This window comes from Talpa europaea (assembly GCF_964194135.1).
Source record: "Talpa europaea genome assembly, chromosome: 12".
NCBI classification, from domain to species: Eukaryota; Metazoa; Chordata; class Mammalia; order Eulipotyphla; family Talpidae; genus Talpa; species Talpa europaea.
The window spans coordinates 77,844,200-77,862,526 of record NC_140079.1 but is presented as its reverse complement, the minus strand read 5'-3'; the positions used below and the strand labels follow the sequence as shown (position 1 = coordinate 77,862,526).

General features: G+C 42.6%; 1 protein-coding gene across 1 annotated transcript in view; it reads right to left on the bottom strand.

The window, feature by feature from the left end:
* Positions 1 to 3,755: 3,755 nt before the first annotated feature.
* Positions 3,756 to 18,327, bottom strand: part of LOC311181701 (general transcription factor II-I repeat domain-containing protein 2B-like) — a gene marked incomplete at its 3' end in the record, with an annotated part of 34,773 nt that continues 20,201 nt past the window's right edge. Inside the window, exons 9-16 of the mRNA XM_084250141.1 lie at positions 12,453 to 12,530; positions 12,296 to 12,352; positions 11,538 to 11,600; positions 9,204 to 9,281; positions 8,250 to 8,333; positions 7,450 to 7,633; positions 5,286 to 5,359; positions 3,756 to 5,230 (exon numbers count right to left, since the gene is read on the bottom strand). Coding sequence (XP_084106267.1) covers positions 3,756 to 5,230; positions 5,286 to 5,359; positions 7,450 to 7,633; positions 8,250 to 8,333; positions 9,204 to 9,281; positions 11,538 to 11,600; positions 12,296 to 12,352; positions 12,453 to 12,530 — 2,093 coding nt within the window. The remainder of the gene's footprint in view (positions 5,231 to 5,285; positions 5,360 to 7,449; positions 7,634 to 8,249; positions 8,334 to 9,203; positions 9,282 to 11,537; positions 11,601 to 12,295; positions 12,353 to 12,452; positions 12,531 to 18,327) is intronic.

Below are 18,327 nucleotides of genomic sequence, written 5' to 3'. Positions count from 1 at the left end.
TGCTAGGACTGAGGGGTGTGGACGCTGCTGGAGGAAGTTGCAAGAGCGACTTGCACAGTTGTCCATTGCATACTGACCTGGCCTTGGCCAACACCAAGTTTGCACAAGGCCAACTGCAAGTGGAACAAACGGCCCCTGTTGGCTGTTCATTTGGACAGAAACTGTCTGCTCTAACCCTGGCCCCTCCGTAGAAGAGTCCTGAAGAAGGGTAGACACTACCGTCAGGGCGGGATGTGATCTTGTGTGCACACCTTCGTAAGTTGACCATATATATATAATAAAATATATATTTATAATATATATTTTATATACAAATATATAATACATAATATATAACGTTTATAATATATTATATAGAAATATATAATATATATCCAATAAATATATATAATATATATTTATATTATATATATATAATTTAGGTATTGGGAGGGGGCACCTCTGATTACTCACTTCGAGCTTGTCCATTTAGAAAGCAAATACACATCACCACCACTTTCTCCAGCACTGCTGCCAACCATGGCCTCAAAGTCTTTGCTGGTGGTTCTTTCCCAAAATGCAGACACCACAGTTTAAACTGGAGCTGGAAATCTTGCAGAAGACTCAGCTTGTCAGGAAGGCCACGAGTGGCAGGAAGAGCTCGGAGGGAAATGGCACTAAGGACAGGCAGTTCTGGTCCCTTAGATACAGGAGAAAGTTTGCCAGGTGAAAGATGCTTCTCAAGAGAATAATTTGCCCCCAAAATGATGGAGACCTTGAGAACTTAATTATTTAGTTATTTTTGCATTTGTAGACCACAGTTTTGCTGGAAATGTCCAACATCAAGGAGTGTCATAAGTCACTGGAGCAATTAACTGTCCAACTCCTTTGCTTGTTTAGCTGCAATTATAACAGAAAGTCTTAAAAAATATGTAGATATGCTGTGATGTTTTCACAATTTTTAGTTTCAATTTTTTCAAGCTAAAGTGCCAATCAAGTGTTTTCTGCTGGGTTTTTTTTTTTTGTTTGTTTGTTTGTTTTTAATTTCGGGTCCCCCAGCAGTGGCTTGTGCTGGCCTCACTGTCTCTGTGCTGATGTGGACCATGGCATGTGAGCCCAAGGTCCAGAGGGCCTGCTTGCAGTCGTGCGTGCACAGGGAGGTATATGATGGGTGGGGGTGCCGGCGGTGCCTGGGCTAAGGCTGCATTCTCTCTGCAGCCAGTTTTCATGCTGAGCTCCTTAAACAACTCTCGTTCTGAGAACGACCCCATCAGGTATGTTACTGAAAAGGAAACCAGGCCTTGGAAAATGTAGGTGACTTGTTTAAGGTAATACAGCACTTTAGGAGGCAGAACTGGGAGGCAGAGTCAGGCTTTCTTTTCTGATTCCAAAGCCCCGTGGGATCCACTACATTGTTCTGACCCCACGGAGCTCACATCCTAGTGTCTGGTGGATGTGGTGGCTGAGGGCTGCTCAGAGGAGGGAGTGTGACATGCATCCTCTGTAGCCACCCACCCCTGGATCCTGGCAGGAGGAGTGACCACCCTGGGATGGGAAGACAGGGCCTTGGCACAGATGCAGTGCATCCCCCACCCCTGAGAGCTGACAGGGACCCACCAAATCCAATGCCCAGGTCTTGATTTCATCTCTCCACTGCTCACTCCCAACTGTTCCCATTTGCTGACGCCCCATCACCATAACTATTGAAAATCACCTGGTATCAATCATTTCCTCCAGTCCTGGCTTCGTAATAGGAGTGACAGTCTTGGCCAAGCCACCCTGGTTCCACCACACATTGCCATAAATGGACCAGTCAACAGAAAGCAGTGCAGCTGAACCCTTCTGTCCCCTCCCTGTCACCCACTGGCTAGTCCCAACAAGGAGCCACACATGACAGATGAGGAGCTGGGGCAGCGTGACAGACACTGGCAGCATCTCCATGTCTGCACAGCGGCTGCTCAGACCAGGAAGAACATAGGCCAGGCATCGCGCAGACCTCCATTTGCATCCTGGCAGCTCGGGCAGGGGACTATTTTCCAGATTGGAGGGACTGATCTGACTAGGGTGCAAAAGGAGCGGCAGCTCAACCACTGAATTCCAGTTGCCCGTCTATAAAACGAGGGGCTGATTTTTGTCTTGCCCACCAACAAGGCTTCTTTGAAGTTTATGTGATAGCCCCACATCCAAGAGAGCTGGGAGTCCCAGGCAAGTCTGGCCTGATGCAGGGCCATACCTCTGATGTTTGGGCTCAGTATCTGTGCAGATGCATCAGGAGCTGGCCGTCCCTCCCCTCCCCCAACCCATCCTCCCAGTATAAACCAGAACACCCCGCACTCCTTCCTCAGAAAGTAAGCCTCCAAGCTGGCAGGGCCCAGCTGTGACTGCATTCATTCCCAAAGATAGCAACTGGCAGGACTGGGTCATTCCCCAGTGTCTGATGACATGCGCTCAGGCTTGGGGCCTTGCACAGGTAACCACCCAGAGCTCCGGCTCTCCCCGCTGCAGCCTCCCTTCGCTGTTATCACTGCATCTTTATTGAGTCATGGGTCAGCAGGCTTGGCATTTTGCACCCTAGTCAGACCAATCCCTCCAATATGGAGGGCCACTAATTCCAGTGACTAATTGAGATTAAGAACACAGAGGTCAGAGATACACATGTGCCTCCAAATGCCAACCTTCTGGGGTGGGGAGGGAATGCTATAAAGGAAAAGGACATCATGGGTTCCTTGATAAAACTGGAGTATGAAGAGAAAACTAGATTAAAAAATTATTGCATCAATATTTGATTTACTACATTTGAGCTTAGCCAGAAGGTCGAGGAGCAGTAACACTCGATTACTCAAATTGGTAACTAAATCATGGTTAAGTAAGAGAATATTCTTACTCTTAGAAAATACTGTCCAAAGTACTTAGGGGTAAAAGATGTCACTTCCCCTCACATGGTTCAGGAAAAAATTAGGCACATACATTTATACATACAGAGGCTCAGAGGCATGCCATTACTCAGGCAATGTTGAATATAACATACACAGGAGAGGGAGGGAGACAAAGTAAAAAATGATAAAACATAGGGGTGAAATATTAACATTAAAAAAATGGCTAAACGGTATGTAAGTGTTCTCCATACTAATTCCATTTCTGCACCTTTTATATAAATTTGAAATTATTTCAAAGTAAAGAAAAGAATCTCCAAAACCTCAGTTAACTTTGCCTTTTAGAGCCAATGTTATTTGTGATGGGGGTTTCCATTTTAATTCCTACCCTTCTGGATTCACATGGAGGCAAAGAAAAGATGATAGAAGAATACAATAGCATGTGAATACACCCCCAACCGATTCACCTTACTCACCTTGGAAGCAAGTTATACCATAAGGGATACCCGGCAAAAGGCAGAGACAAATATGTGGGCATATTAACCCCTCCATGATTATACCTATCCCCCCTATTTCTCTGTTGATCTATTTGAATTTATAGCCCCAAATGCTTACAGAGGTCAAGCCAGTTATCTGATGAATGAAACAGGCCAGGCTTAAGAAAAGTCAATTACTGGAAATACAATAAAACTTTGATTTTTACTGAACTATATGGTGAGGCATAAAATGTCATACAAACAGGTATGTTACTGCAAGTTATATTTCTGAGTCAGAGTGGGGGAAAAAAATGGAAAACCAGAAATATTTGGTAATTCATTTTCTCATGTCTCCCCCGTGTCTCGTCCCATTCCAACCTCACGCGCCTGGGACATGCTGGGAGCACCCCTTTTATCACCCCCCTTATCATGCTGAAATGTGGAGGACAGAGTCCCACTGTGAGTCCTTTAACTGGGAGCAGATTTTGGTTTTACTCAGTTTCATAATGGAAAACAGCTGTTCACAAATGTAGGTACTCCCAAACATGGAGAGAATCTTTGCACAGTGATTTTTATATTTCGGATAGCTACTCCAGAGGTATTTGTAGAACTCCGGTATCCCGACCTTGTCGTATTTCGTTTTCAGGACCGTATTACACTGCAGGTCGATAACTTCCATCTGAAGTGCTTCATGGACACTCTCGATCTTCATGGAGAAGGGAGAGCTAAACAGAGTCAGTTCACTTTCATAGAGTTTGAAATCAGACAACCTCTTCTGGAATTCAGTCTTTAATTCCACAATTTTGGGAATGTAGTTCAGGCCATCATTTTCACTTTTGGAAACTGATTTCAGGGTGGGAAAGTGGGCCAGATTATTCCTTGCCAGATGAGTTTCCCAAAGGCTCAGTTTTGCCAAGAAGGCCCGAATCAAGTCGTACATTTGCGTAACAATTTGTGAATGCCCTTGGAGAGAGATGTTCAAAGTATTCAGATGCATTGTCACATCCACCAAGAAGGCCAAGTCTTTGATCCAGTCTTGAGAACTCAGTTGAGGCAGGGGCTTTCCTCTCGATGACATGAAGGAATCAATTTCTTCCAACGATTCAAAAAATCTCTTTAGCACCAGCCCGCGGCTGAGCCACTTAATCTCTGTGTAGTACAGAAGGCTGCCGTATTGGCTGTCCAGCTCATAGAGCAAAGTCGTGAACTCACTGTGGTTCAGCCCACGGGAGCATATCCAGTTCACAGAGTTCACTACCACACTCATGACGTGGTCCATCTTTAACTTTTGAGCACAAAGCGATTCTGGGTGAATGATGCAACAAATGGACTTTAGATCTGAGCCCTTGCAGACCATCGCCACCTTGGACTTCAGCTTGGTAACAAGTCCGTCATTTGCATCCACCATCACAGGCGTGCCAGTTGAGGCCACACTGACTAATTTTGACCAGTCGATATTAAACTTCTTAAGACTTTTCTCAACCCGCAAAAATATCTCATTTCCAGATTTTGTACCTGTCATAGGTACAGTATCCAGAAGTTCTTCCGACGCATCAAAATTCTCATCGACACCACGGATGAATATGGCCAACTGGGTGGTATTATTTATGTCTGTGATCTCATCAATCGCAATAGAATATGCCATAAATGATTTGATTTTTTCACGTAACTTCTCCCACAAGTGCCCGGCTACATCCTCTACCGGCTGCACGGCTGTATTTTTAGTCGGACTCACGCTGGCAAGTGCATGCTTTTGCTCAGGACACACCGTTTCTGATGACCCTGAGAGATACTTTTGGAGTCCCTTTTTCAGCTCCTGGAGCTTCTCGTCACGCACCTCCTCGGTGTACTGGTCGTAGTGCTTGCTGTGGTTGGTTTGATAGTGGCGTCTCAGGTTGTACTCTTTCGACACAGACATGCTCTGCTTGCATATTAAACACGTAGGGATATTCTGCACCTCCACGAAGAAATACGCCCTCTCCCACTTTTCTTGAAATACACGTCCCTCTTGGTCTATCTTTCGCTTTCCCACTTTTGACAGAAACGTGGAAATAAGAAAGATTTCACTTTTGTCTTATTATTACTGTTGAAAAACAGCAGCAAAGCGTGATGACAAGCCTGACAGAAGAGGCTGGGGGAGCGTTAGCTCCTGCACAACATTGCCTGAGTGAACGTGGGCTAGCTATGGCCAGATCTTCAATTTTCTACAGAAACTGGGAAATCAGTATTTATGAAAGAGACCCTGACTTTTCAATGTTGGCAACTATTTCCCATTTTTAAAAAGAATACCAATCAAACAAAAGACATCTTTGGTGAGTTTCAGCAAGGAGCTGTATCTGCCACATCTGGTATAAACAGGGATGATTTGAAACCATTTTTGCATTTTTTTTTTCATTTGATTCTCAAGAGAACTTTGAAATAACAGAGAAGGAAGTGAGCACAAAAGGCACATGATTTACCTGCTACGAGTCACCAAAGACACTGGGGCTAGCCAAAAACTTCTTATTTTAAATTTAAAGGATCTGGCCACGATGCAGGTAAGCTTAACTTCAAGGCAGCACAGATATAAAAACTCAAAGAAAATGTAGGTGGAGACAGAAAGTTCATCTAGTTCATTCAGTCATTTAGGGAAATGACTCAATATGGGTAGAAGGAATCTTTTGGGGGATGATAAAAAACATTCTAATATTAGATTGTGGTGGTAGTTGTGAAACTTTGAATTTACTAGAAATCACTGACTTGTGTACACTTCACACATGTGAATTTTATGGTATGTAGATTATGCTTCAGCAAAGCTATCTTAAAAATGCAACAGATCATTTAGAAACAGATGAGTTTAGGAATAATAAGTGAGCATTTTAAAAGAACACTTTCATTTTCAAACTTCTACTGAGAAGGTTCCCTTGTGACTCAAACTCATGAGACCATCCTACATCTTCTGCTTTAGCCGCCCCCACCCCCAATAAGATAATGACTTGTTTGCACTTGTCTCCAGGGGAGACATCAAAAACACTGAACAAAGGCCTCCCTGGTGGTGCAAGGGGTTAAGACACAACCTATGAAGCTGTCCACAGCCTCTGCAGCACGAATTCGCTCCCCAGCCAGGGAGATACACACATGGCACAGCAGACCTCTCCTGACTCGCCCGCTGCTCCCCTCAGCAGTGTATTTCAGTCTGCCTGTTCTGCTCCCCACTCTGTCTCCAGTGAATCCTCTCACCTCCCTGCACCTCTAGCCTGTACCCCAGTTCTTGTATGCATAAATAAATAAATCTTTTTTAAAAAAAAAACAACACTGAATAAGAAGAGTGGCTGGAGCATTGCTCCATCAGAACAGATGTCACTCTCCTCATTGGAGGGGCTACTGGGAGCTTGTTCTCCGCCACATCTTAGCCTTTTGGGTTCTGAGCTGTGGGGAGGTCAGCAGTGGGAGATGTGGGGCCTGGGGTGGCCAAGCAGACACTATCTACCAACTGAGACAGAGTAGCTCGGTGTCAGCTCTGAGTCCCCGCTATAGAGGTCTCTGGAATAAAGTGTGCTATCTCACTCATCAATAGTCTGAAGTAGAGCAAGCTCTACCAAACTGTTGCATGAGGAAAAAAGGCATGGCTAACAGAGCTCAAGCAACAGAATAAAGAACTTTATAGCAATCAGGGAAAATAAAATGCATATAAAGAGCAGCATGCTTTGCTCTAAGGCTGAGGGTTTTAGAAGCAAGGCTCCCATGGTGAGTGCCCTAGGAGACACTTCACGTGACACAGCGAACCATCTTCCCCACACAAAATACTCACCATTGCTGAGCTCAAAGCCTGGAAGTGGTCTGGAAAGAAAGAGACATTGGTAAATGCATGGAGCTCAATTTCCCTCTCTTGCCATTTAGTTCTATTTGACAAACTTTCATGTCACCTCTATGCTAGGTTTGGTGGGAGGCAGGCTGCCCACGATCACCAAGAAACAGGAACACAGACACACTGCTGGCAGAAGCAGAATAGGATAAAATGAGCACACGAGGCAGTGGGGCAGAGTGGGGGGTTGCAGGGACCCTCTGCTCCCACATGTTCCTCTTAGGCAAGTGACATCTGCAGATCGTATCTCCTGACCAAGCAGGGAGCTCTCACTTACCTAATGACCGTGAATTTGATAAACTCTGCAGCATCCAAGATCCTTCTCATAGAGCTGATCTCCAGATAGCCAGGGGCTTTGAACACCACCCCTGGGGGCATGCCATCAATGACCACGCAGCCAGGGTTGAATGTGATTTTCCTGTAGGGAACTTTCACTGGGAAATCCACTCCAATTGCTTCACCTGTGAGCAAATGGATGAGGCAAACAGCAAAAAATTAGTTCAGTTTGTCCCTTATTTTCCCTAAGCCATGTTTTATCTTTAATGTCAAGGTTTTCAAACTATCCGCATCAAGTGACAACAGCGGCGATCAGCCACTATGACTTTATTTGCAATGGTACTGAGACGTGTGAATAATTTCATGATTTTGAAATTGGCAATGGGTAGTGCAGCTGACTCAGGCTCTTGGCCCAGTAAGTAGGGATTATTGTAGCAGCTACCTGAAAGACGTTTTTATGAGAATTAAATGATTAATCACATGTTGAGCATTAACAGCGATGCTCAGCCATGGCGGGACTGCAGTAAGTCAGAACCAGCTGCTATCTTTTACTTTTATATTGAGATACAACTGACCTATAACAATGTATTAATTTTAATTTTACAAAATAATGATTTGCTAAAGAGGATTACTGTTAAAGATGATAATTAGTGTTTCTGTATAAAAGTTCTTCAGAGATTATACATACTAATTTTGATGATAGCTCCTTCACAGAGAGATCAATTTCTTAGATAAAGTATTCAATGAAAAAGAAGTATTTCAAGTACATAATATTGGATATGTAATGATATAAATACTTACCAAATTTTCGGCTAAAGAGGTCATTGACTTGTTCTCTTAGTTGTTTTATCTTTTCAATGCTTGATAATCTTTCCTTCTCATTATCTAAAAATAATTAAACAGACAACTAGGATTATTAATATATTTTCCCCCAGGAAAGCTGTTGAAGGAAATGCCTGTTAACATATGAGAAAACACTTTACCTGGCTTATTCCTTTAGTTTTAGCAACAATTAAATATTTTGGAATGTTTTATAAGTGGGAGCCATTACAGAGAATAGAAAAATTTCTCAATAATTTCTAAGTACCTCTAAATTTCTGAATAATTGCTCTATGTAAACACATTATATGTTAGGGTACATTTTCAATATCACACAAGACAGGGATGTCCACTTTCCCCAGTACTCTTTTGAAGTTTTCAACTTCAAAATGGAGATCCTAGTTGGCGCAATATGATATATACAAGGAGTACAATGAAATGAGATTGGAAGAGAGATTTTTCAATACTTAAAAATTCTGTTCTAATTACATGGTTCCAAATCCATGAGATATAAAACAGTATGTAGTGAAACATCTCTCCCATCCCTGACTTAACCTTGCTTCCTTCCTTGGAGAACTGTTACTAGATTCTTTTGTGTCTCTGCAGATATATTTTGCGTATCCAAAAGAGAGGATTGAGGTACAAGTAGTATATTTCACTTCTGTGGCCAGTTCTAATTCACTGGTGGCTGGTGCTGGGAGTTGCCTGCCCTGGTGAGGGTTTTCCAGTTTACGCCAGTGTATCTGGATAACAATGTCTGCTATAAGGAAGATATTGACTATGTGGCAATCTGCAGCGTATTATATATCCCTGGATTGTCATTCCTTAGTTGTCAGGGCGAACTAAGCAAAAAATAACAGTTCCAAAGAAACTCACCTATAAAATGAAATATATAACATAAGGTAAATTATGGTAAAGCCAGATAAACTTTCATACCTGGAATTGTCACTTGAACAATGTTAAGATCTTCAACACCTGCTGCAGAATTTGTGATATTGGATGAATTGGTGTTTCCTTAAAACAGAAGTGGAAATTTACAACTTGAAGAAGATGAGGCCAATTCTCCTCTAAAAAGGTCAAAGTGCCACTTTGATCAGAAGCACAGACTGAATTTTAAGAAATTTAGAGAACATTTAGCTGCAGTATAACAATAGGAAAATCCATAGCGCCAAAGTAGCCTGGTGGTTGCCAGGGGTTGGGTGTGAAGGGATTAGGAAGTAACTGCTTAGTGGGTAGGGGGTGTTCTTTTGGGGTGATGACAATGCCTAGAACTAGAGAGATGGTGGTTGTGCCACTTTGTGAATGCACTGAAGCCACTGGAGCTGTTCTATCTGAAATGGTCAATTTTATGAAATGTGAATTTCACCTCAAAAAAAAAATTTTTTAAGTGCTTTAAGGGTATCCTTTCATGGAAATTTTAGGAAAACAAAAATCTCAGGGTATGGCTCAGAATGGTGGTATCTGATGCCACAACAAAGCTTTATGGCTTTGAAACTCCTGTGTAAATAATCACACTCCATCCACAAAGCTACTCAGCCCCAAGTACTCATTTGTACTCAAGTACAAATGAATCCTCACTAGTGGAAAATCCACCCAAAATCCATGCCCTCTTGGCTGTGGGTCCCCCTGTAGTTACACTGATGGTATCACCATATCACGTCCAATAAAGCTGTCAGGCCTGACTCCACAGAAACACTGCCCATTCCCAGTGGGCACCTGAACATTTTCTCTTAACGCTTCAATAATACATGCTGACTGTGGAGAGTCAGGGAGAAGTGAATATAAAAGGAGAGAAGTAAAATCATGCATAATTCCAATACTGTTGTTGGAGTTTTGTTTCCTATTTTGTTGTACTTCCTTTTCATTCTATAGAATATTTTTTCTAAAAAAAATTGACCTCCTACCATGAATTATGATTTCTTATTGACCTCCCCTTTGCATTTATAACTTGTCTGGAATCAGTTTTGTCACTGGATGTGCTGTCAGCATCTTTCCAAACAGATCACCACTACCTATTCTCTGACTGCTGGACACTTAAATTGCACCCACTTTTCTGTTATAAATCATTATAAATATGATCATTATCAATATGACAGAGGTATCTCCCTCCTTAAAATAATCAACTTGATGAAACCGTTTTTACAATTCCAATGAATGAAATACAATGGAAGAATTATGTCAGTCTGGGAACAGTCATTAAATCTCAAAGTTCCCCAACTCATGGAAAAATAGTTCAGACCCCATGATGTGTTTCCTGTGAAGTAGTATCTCTAAATAAAAAGGATTTATTGAGCCAAAAAAAAAAGTAAACAACTTCAAGGGGGTGTTTATTTTATAGCTTGTACTCTATTATCCAAATACTTTTGTCTTCTTGTTAAATCATGTTTCTGAAAACTGAATTTATTTAATACTATTTTAAAATTCAGACTTTACTAATTCAAAATCATGTCTGTTTAACAGGTGAGTGAGGTTAAATACTAAGAGAATTATATACCCAATAACATTGAAACCTTATATAGTATTATTAAATATATAAAAATCAAAGAACTTCTCTTACTAGGAAGAGACTATGGAGAAGTTCATAGTTCAGCATGAAGAGATAAAAATAGTTTTTAGTGTATTACTAAATAGATCACAAAGAAAGAAATTAGGCACATTCATTAACTAAATGGACTGAAACCCCATACATTCTAGGATAAATGGTCTTACTCATGTCCCTGAAAAAGCAAAAAGGTTTCATAAATCTTTTAATTGTAAAGAATGGATGTGATTTTTTAAACATACAAACAAAAAACAGATTACAGGTCAATTGGGTAAACAGTTCAGAGAAAACACAGTGGATCTTAAAAAATCATAACTAAATCACGCTTGGAACTTGACTTCCTTTAGATAGTTGCACTCCCATGAGCTCGCTGATTCCAGTGGTGTCAGCTGTTCTTTTTGGATTCTGCTTATCAAGCTTGGCAGGAGAGGGAGTATGTTTCTGAGTGGACTGGTCTGCCCTTCTCTTACTGCTCCTGTCCACCCCCACCCTGCTTGGTTCCTTCTTCCTCCTAACCCAGTTTGGTCCCCCTGGGGCCAGTGATAACTTGAATGGCTTAGTTCCACTGTCTGAAAAACCCGGAGCACTTGGGACTGGCTGGGAACATGGACTGCTGTGATCACACAGACACAGGTTTCCACTTCAGATTTCTGCCCAAAAATATCCCTTAAGAAAGAATGAAAACTATACTTAAGTGTTGGGCATATGGCAAGGCTTTGGTAACTAACCTTCAATTTTCACCTCAGATTCAGGGTCCTCACTCCTTCCTGAAGAGACAAGCTGAGTAGAATCTTGAAAAAAAAATTTCTAAAATGACATTCATTATTATGTATCCTCATGTTCCAACATTTTGCTGCTTCTATACCAAAAAAGTAGCTTATCCTGACATTTAAAGTAGACTTCATATTAAAGCATAGAGGTAAATTTAATTTTAAAACAGATAGTAATAGGAGACAAAATTTTTTTTTAGGAGACAAAAATATTAATATTAATTTTATCTTCTAATAGTGAGGTCATCCTGCCTGTAAACTGGCAAAGTTTACAAACTGCCTGGCTGTGTGGAGAGGAAATGTTCCTTAGTCTTGTCTTGGACAGATAAGCCACAGTAGTAATTTTGGTCTTACACGTGACACTCAAAAAATTTACATATTAACAGAGGGAGGTTTTATCAAATTTTATAGCCAATTCAAAAATTTCCAAAAAGTATATTCAAAACAAAACAAAACAAAACCTAATTCTATTCAACTCTGTTCAAAAGAACTTTGATAGGAAGTAAAGCAGCAAACTGCACTGGGTGGGGGTTTATGTCCAGGAGCTTTAAATAGAAACACAGATCAGATCAGAAAAATAAGAGTTGCTAACATTAAAAGGGCAAGCTAGGAAGTCACCTCTTTATTTCCAGGCATGTGTTTGAGTGATTATATTCCCTATAAAATACTGAAAACTAAAATTTAAAAAAAGAGATAAAGTGCTTCATTTTTCTAACCTTCCATTGGTAATTCCATTTCTATTACTTCATGGCTTGAGGAAGGATGATGGCTTCCTGGAAGGGGAACAAGCAATATATCAAAAAGGCAGGGATATAGAAAATTTTCCATCGCAGATAACTTTTGGAGAGGAAAATGATTCTAAAATGGTATTACCTTGTGTATTATATGCATAGTAATTAGGATCTTCTGATTCTTCCTTGACTGACACAGCTGTTACTTTCAGTGATATACCTTTGAATGCAAAGAAATGATAAAGTGTTGGGTCAAAAAAAAAAAGTGTTGGGTCAAACCCACCAACAGAGAAATGTGACAACTAATATCACTTCTAGGTTCCATTTTGATTAACATAGCAATATTTTAATCAGCGAAAGAACTTGTAGCTCATGTATTATGAACAAATACCTTATCAGTATAAATTTACAAGTAATATAAATTAAAAGACTATAAAATCAATATAAAAGGTAGAAGGAAGGAGAGGAAGAGGAAGGAATGGAGGGAAGAAAGGATGGAAGAGAAGCAGAAAGTCTAGTTCCCAGTTGGGGGAAATTTTCCTTTTCAAGATGCTGTGCATTTATGAGAAATACCATAAATATTCTTCTGCAATGGGACCTGAATCGACCCGTATAATCTTAACTTTGGGTTAGCTCAAGGGATACAAGCCTGGGCATCAGTGTGGGGGTTGGCGTGGAGGTGCCACGTGCACGTGCAGGACCAGCCACCCCCAGACGCAAGGCCCTCCCTGCTGAGGCCTGGGGCCCAGGGCCATCTCAGACCATCAGGCCCTAGCAGAACCCGTCCTGCCCGGGATGGCCTGCCAACACACAGACTTGTGAGAAAGACTAAAGCACTGCATTCAGCCTCTAGGTTTTAGGGTGAGTAAAAAAATATTATTATGATTCGAAAGTATATATATAGAGAGGGATATATACACACACTCTCTATACGAGTGTAGGGTAAGGTAAAAAAGCATCAGGCTTTTCTGCCTGTCGCCCCCCCACCACCCCATTAGGATTGATGATGGAACCCTGTGGTCCTGAATGCATGCCTGATGGCGGGCACCTGGAGCAAGGTGTTGGCATGCGTAAGTGGGTACACCTGGGCTGAGAGACTCGGCTTATAAAGGTGGTGTCACGGGGACACCAGCAGAAGAGAGCAGAGCAGAGAGAGTGGAACGGCAGAGCAAAAGAGAGACGGGAAGAGAACAAGAGAGAGAAGAAGCAAGGCCACGAGAGAACACCGGAGAGCCCAGAAAGAGTGAAGACTTGCTGGGGGCTGGGAGGCCTACCAGCCTCCCAGTCCCCCGGCACCCCTGCCTGCCATGTACCTGGTAAATCTCAATAAAAGCCTGAAAAAGCTACCGAGGGCTCCAGGACTCCTTCACCTGTCTGCTCGGATCATAGATATCCTGCTCCTGTGCCCCTCCTGCCACTACAATGAGCCATACGTATGATTATATATGTCTATATATATATCGTGTGTATGTGTCTATATAGATATAGTGTGTGTTTGTATTCTATATAATTTAACCCAGATTTTTTTTAAAGTTTTTTTTTTTTTTAAAGATTTATTTATTTATACAAGCACTGGGTACAGTCAGAAGCACAGGAGGGTGAGAGAATTCACCAGAGCCAGAGCAGGGAGCAGAACAGGCAGAGGGCGGCAGGGGAGGCCTGCGCGCCATGTGGGACCCTCATCCGGAGGCCGGGGATCGAACCAGTGCAGCAGAGGCTGTGAGCAGCTTCGCAACCCAGCGCTCAACCGCTGTGCCACTGGGGAGGCCCTAAACCAGATTGTTAATAACATCAAAAGCCGGGCCTCCCCGGTGGCACAAGGGGTTAAGCACCACACTATGAAGCAATCCGCAGCCTCTGCAGCATGAGTTCGAACCCCGGCCCGCTAGGGAGCTACCCACATGGCTCAGCAAACCTCTCCTGGCTTGCCCGCTGCTCCCCTCAGCAGTGTACTTCGGTCAGTCTGCCTGTTCTGTTCCCCACTGTGTCTCTGGTGAATCCTCTCACCCCCCGCATCTCTGGCCTGTACCCCAGCTCTTGTATGCATAAATAAATAAACCTTTAAAAAAAATAACATCAAAGGGACCAGGAAAAAGAATAGCTATAAGAAAGAAAAAACTCAAAATCAACAAACAACTATGAACCAGAGACACACTATGCAGGCGCAGGGAGGGGGGATGGGGAAAGGAGGATTTGGGGTCAAAATAAGGGGGTTGCAATTGTATGGGGAATATAAAAATAAAAAAAAAATCAAAAGCCTAGGACTCACTGTTGACATTGATTTATAAGTTTTGAGGGGGTCTTCTGAAAATGTTTACCAGCAGTTGGTACAAGGATAATGAGACTAGATAGTAAACAACAGGATTAGCAAAAAGAAAAATTTGTTAGAAAACCAAGGCACAGAATAGTCACAGATGAAGTGGTAGATGAAGTTGAGGAGATTGCTCAGAAATGGGACAAAAAGGTAATCTCATGGGAAGATTAAAGGAAAGTTGGCAAGTAGAAGCCTACTTATGCCTAGAGAAGGAAAAATGCTTCCATTGTGTTTATTTGTAGGTAATCTGAAAGGATTTGCACTAATTGGTTAGGAATTGAGGGTCCCAAAGTGGGGGTGGAATTTGAGATGTGCAGGAGCTTAGGGTAGGGGATGGAGGAGCTTGAAAGGGGAGAGTGAAGGCTGAAGAGGAAATTCATTATCACTTACTACTTGCCTGAATTTGTAAAAATTTTAACTGTCTAACTTTTGTAATATTGTATAATGAAGTTTTAATTAACGCACAAGTTCCAAGTTAACTAGGAACTAAAGACTCTAACAGAAGCATTTGATAAACGTGTGATAGCTGGACTGTCAAGGAAAAATTGTTTTCAATCCAGGCAGCGGGAACCAGATTTGACATGCAGAAATGTAATACTGTTTTGGACACAGATTTACTTCAGCCTTTCCTCCTAATGAGCGAGGGAAGAAGGGCGAGGCAGAGGTGGGAGGGACAGAGAGACATCTGAGAACCATTTCTGTGCCTGCTCTGTGCAGCCACTCTGTGCAGACAGCGTGCGCAGCAGTGACTGAGGGCCGGCTTGCTGAAGTCTGCGGGCAGCTGGCTGTGGTTCATATTGCATCATGAAACCCACAGTACAAAGTCCCACTAATAGGAAGCTTATTTTTGTTCAAATAAACCACATCTCCAAAGTCTTAACAAAAGAGGCCTGTCTTAAGGTGGGAGAAGCTCATGTGGCCCAACAGCTGGGGAGAAGGGAGACAGGAGCTGTGGACCCCCAAAGGGCCCTGGGGGAAGCCAAGCACTCCCACCCTGTAGGGTAAGGAAAAAGTATCAGGTTTTTCTGCCCTCCCGCCATTAGATTAAATGCATGCCTGATGGCGGACACCTGGAGTAGGGTGTGGGCATGCGTAGGTGGGTGCACCTGCGCCAAGAAACTGGGCCTATCCAACAGACATATGAAAAAATGTTCAACATCACTTGTCATCAGGGAAATGCAAATCAAAACTACCATGAGATACCATCTTACACCAGTGAGAATGGCACATATTAAAAAAACTAGCAACAACAAATGTTGGCGAGGGTGTGGAGAAAAAGGAACTCTTCTGCACTGTTGGTGGGAGTGCAAACTGGTCCAACCACTGTGGAGAGCTGTGTGGAGATTTCTGGACCTACTAAACATAGAGCTTCCATATGATCCAGCAATTCCACTCCTAGGTATTTACCCAAAGGACACAGAAACATCAATTCCAAAGAACACCTGCACCCCTATGTTTATAGCAGCACTGTTTACAATAGCTAAGCTTTGGAAACAACACAAATGCCCAAAAATAGATGACTGGATCAAGAAGATGTGGTACATATATACCATGGAATATTACTCAGCATTCAAAAAAGATAAACACATGCAATTTGCAGCAACATGGATGGCGCTGGAAGGGATCATGCTCAGCGAAATAAGCCAAAAAGAAAAAGAAAAATACCGGATGGTCTCACTCATAGCAGGAATCTAGAAAACGTAAATAAGGGACCAGGAAAATGAATAACTATAAGAAAGTGAAAATCAAAATCAACAAAAAACTATGAACCAGAGACACTTTTAGGGGGGCCGGAGGGGAGGGATTGGGGTCAGAATGGGGGGGCTGCAATTGTATGGGGAATATAATAATAAAATTTATAAAAAAAAAAAAAAAGATCCACAAACCCCCCCCAAAAAAAAATACATTCAATTTTAATCACAAAATCCTAAATATTAAACCACAAAGAAAGTTAAAAAAAAAAAAAAAGAAAAGAAAAGAAACTGGGCCTATTAAGGCCAGGACACCAAAGGAACAGTAGACCAGAGCAGAATCACAAGAAGGGAACCAGCAGAGAAGCAGAGGCCATAAGAGAAAGCCAGAGAGCCCAGAAAAGTAAAGATTTGCAGGGGCTGGGAGGCCTGCCAGCCTGCCAGCCCCACTGCCTACTGTGTACCTGGTAAACCCAGTAAAAGCCTGAAAAAGCCACCGAGGGTTCCAGGACTCCTTCATGCTTCTGCTCGGGTCACAGAGATCCTGCTCGGTGCTCATCCTGCTGCAACACTCCCCTTCCACAGCGTTAGTCTTCCCAGCATCTAAGAGGAGACTGACTGTGGCTGGGGGCTTTAAATCTCCGGTGACCATCTGAGACACAGAACACTCCTGAGCTTTGAAAAGCATCCAAAGGTAAGAGGAAACATGTAAGGCTTGTCGTGTGTGAGAGGAAGACTCCACAGCTGAAATCTGTTCAGCTGAAATACATGATTCATTTCATTGACTGGTGTTGGATTTACTTAGAGCGGCTAAAGTGGACAAGCACCATTATCTCTCAGACTCTGCGATGTAAGGTGGTGCTTCTATGCATGTGTTCACATGTGGATAGGGGTGACGTGGGCATCCACAGTTGTGGTGGGAGGACCATTGGGTGTGAGAAAGGAGGGGCCCCCAGGAGCTGGGAGGCAGCTGAGTGCAAACCATACCCTGAAAGCCTTAGCCACCTTGGCGTCTGCTTTCTAGGTTACTTGGCTAAAGTCTATTTTCCTTCATGTTATACCTTTTCTTCATATTGAATATTGCTTTTCTTTTGCATTATCTCAAATTTTAACTTTTGAACTGGCGATTTCGTGTTTCTATTTTTTTTTAAAGATTTATTTATGCATACAATAACTGGGGTACAGGCCAAAGGTGTGGGGGATGAGAGGATTCACCAGAGACAAAGTGGGGAGCAGAACAGGCAGACTGACTGAAATACACTGCTGAGGGGAGCAGGAGGGGTCTGCTGTGCTGTGTGGGATCTGACTCGTGCTGCAGTGGCTGCAAACTGTTTCATAGGTTGCGTCTTAACCCCTTGTGCCACCAGGGAGGCCCCTATTTCATGTTTCTAAGTTGCTCTTCTGAGCATTAGTCAGTGCTAGTAGCTTCACCTGCTTACAGCCTGGATTCCTTCATCCTTCCAAGAGCTGAATGTTGATGTTATGTACTCATTTATTTTAGGTTTTCTAACCTTTCCACTTTCAACATTTTTCTATCCCTTGATTAAACATTTGAATTAAAAAAAAATTCTTCCTGGGCCTCCCCGGTGGCGCAGCGGTTGAGCGCTGGGTTGCGAAGCTGCCCGCGGCCTCTGCAGCACCGGTTCGATCCCCGGCTGCTCCTCGGCCACCAGAGGAGGGTCCCACATGGCGCGCAGACCTCTCCTGCCGCCCGCTGCTCCCCTCAGCAGTGTACTTCGGTCCTTCTGCCTGCTCTGCTCCCCGCTCTGGCTCTGGTGAATTCTCTCACCCTCCCGCGCTTCTGACTGTACCCAGTGCATGTATAAACAAACAAACAAACAAAAAAAAAAATTCTTCCTATTTTTAACCTTCTAACATTTTTGCTTTAATAAATGCCATTTTTCTTTTTTTGAGGAATGGGAAGAGTCAGGGATGTGGGCCAACTATTCTTATCCTTTAAAGAAGGATTCCCTCCCTTATATACACTGTCATGCAAACATATCTCTATTGTA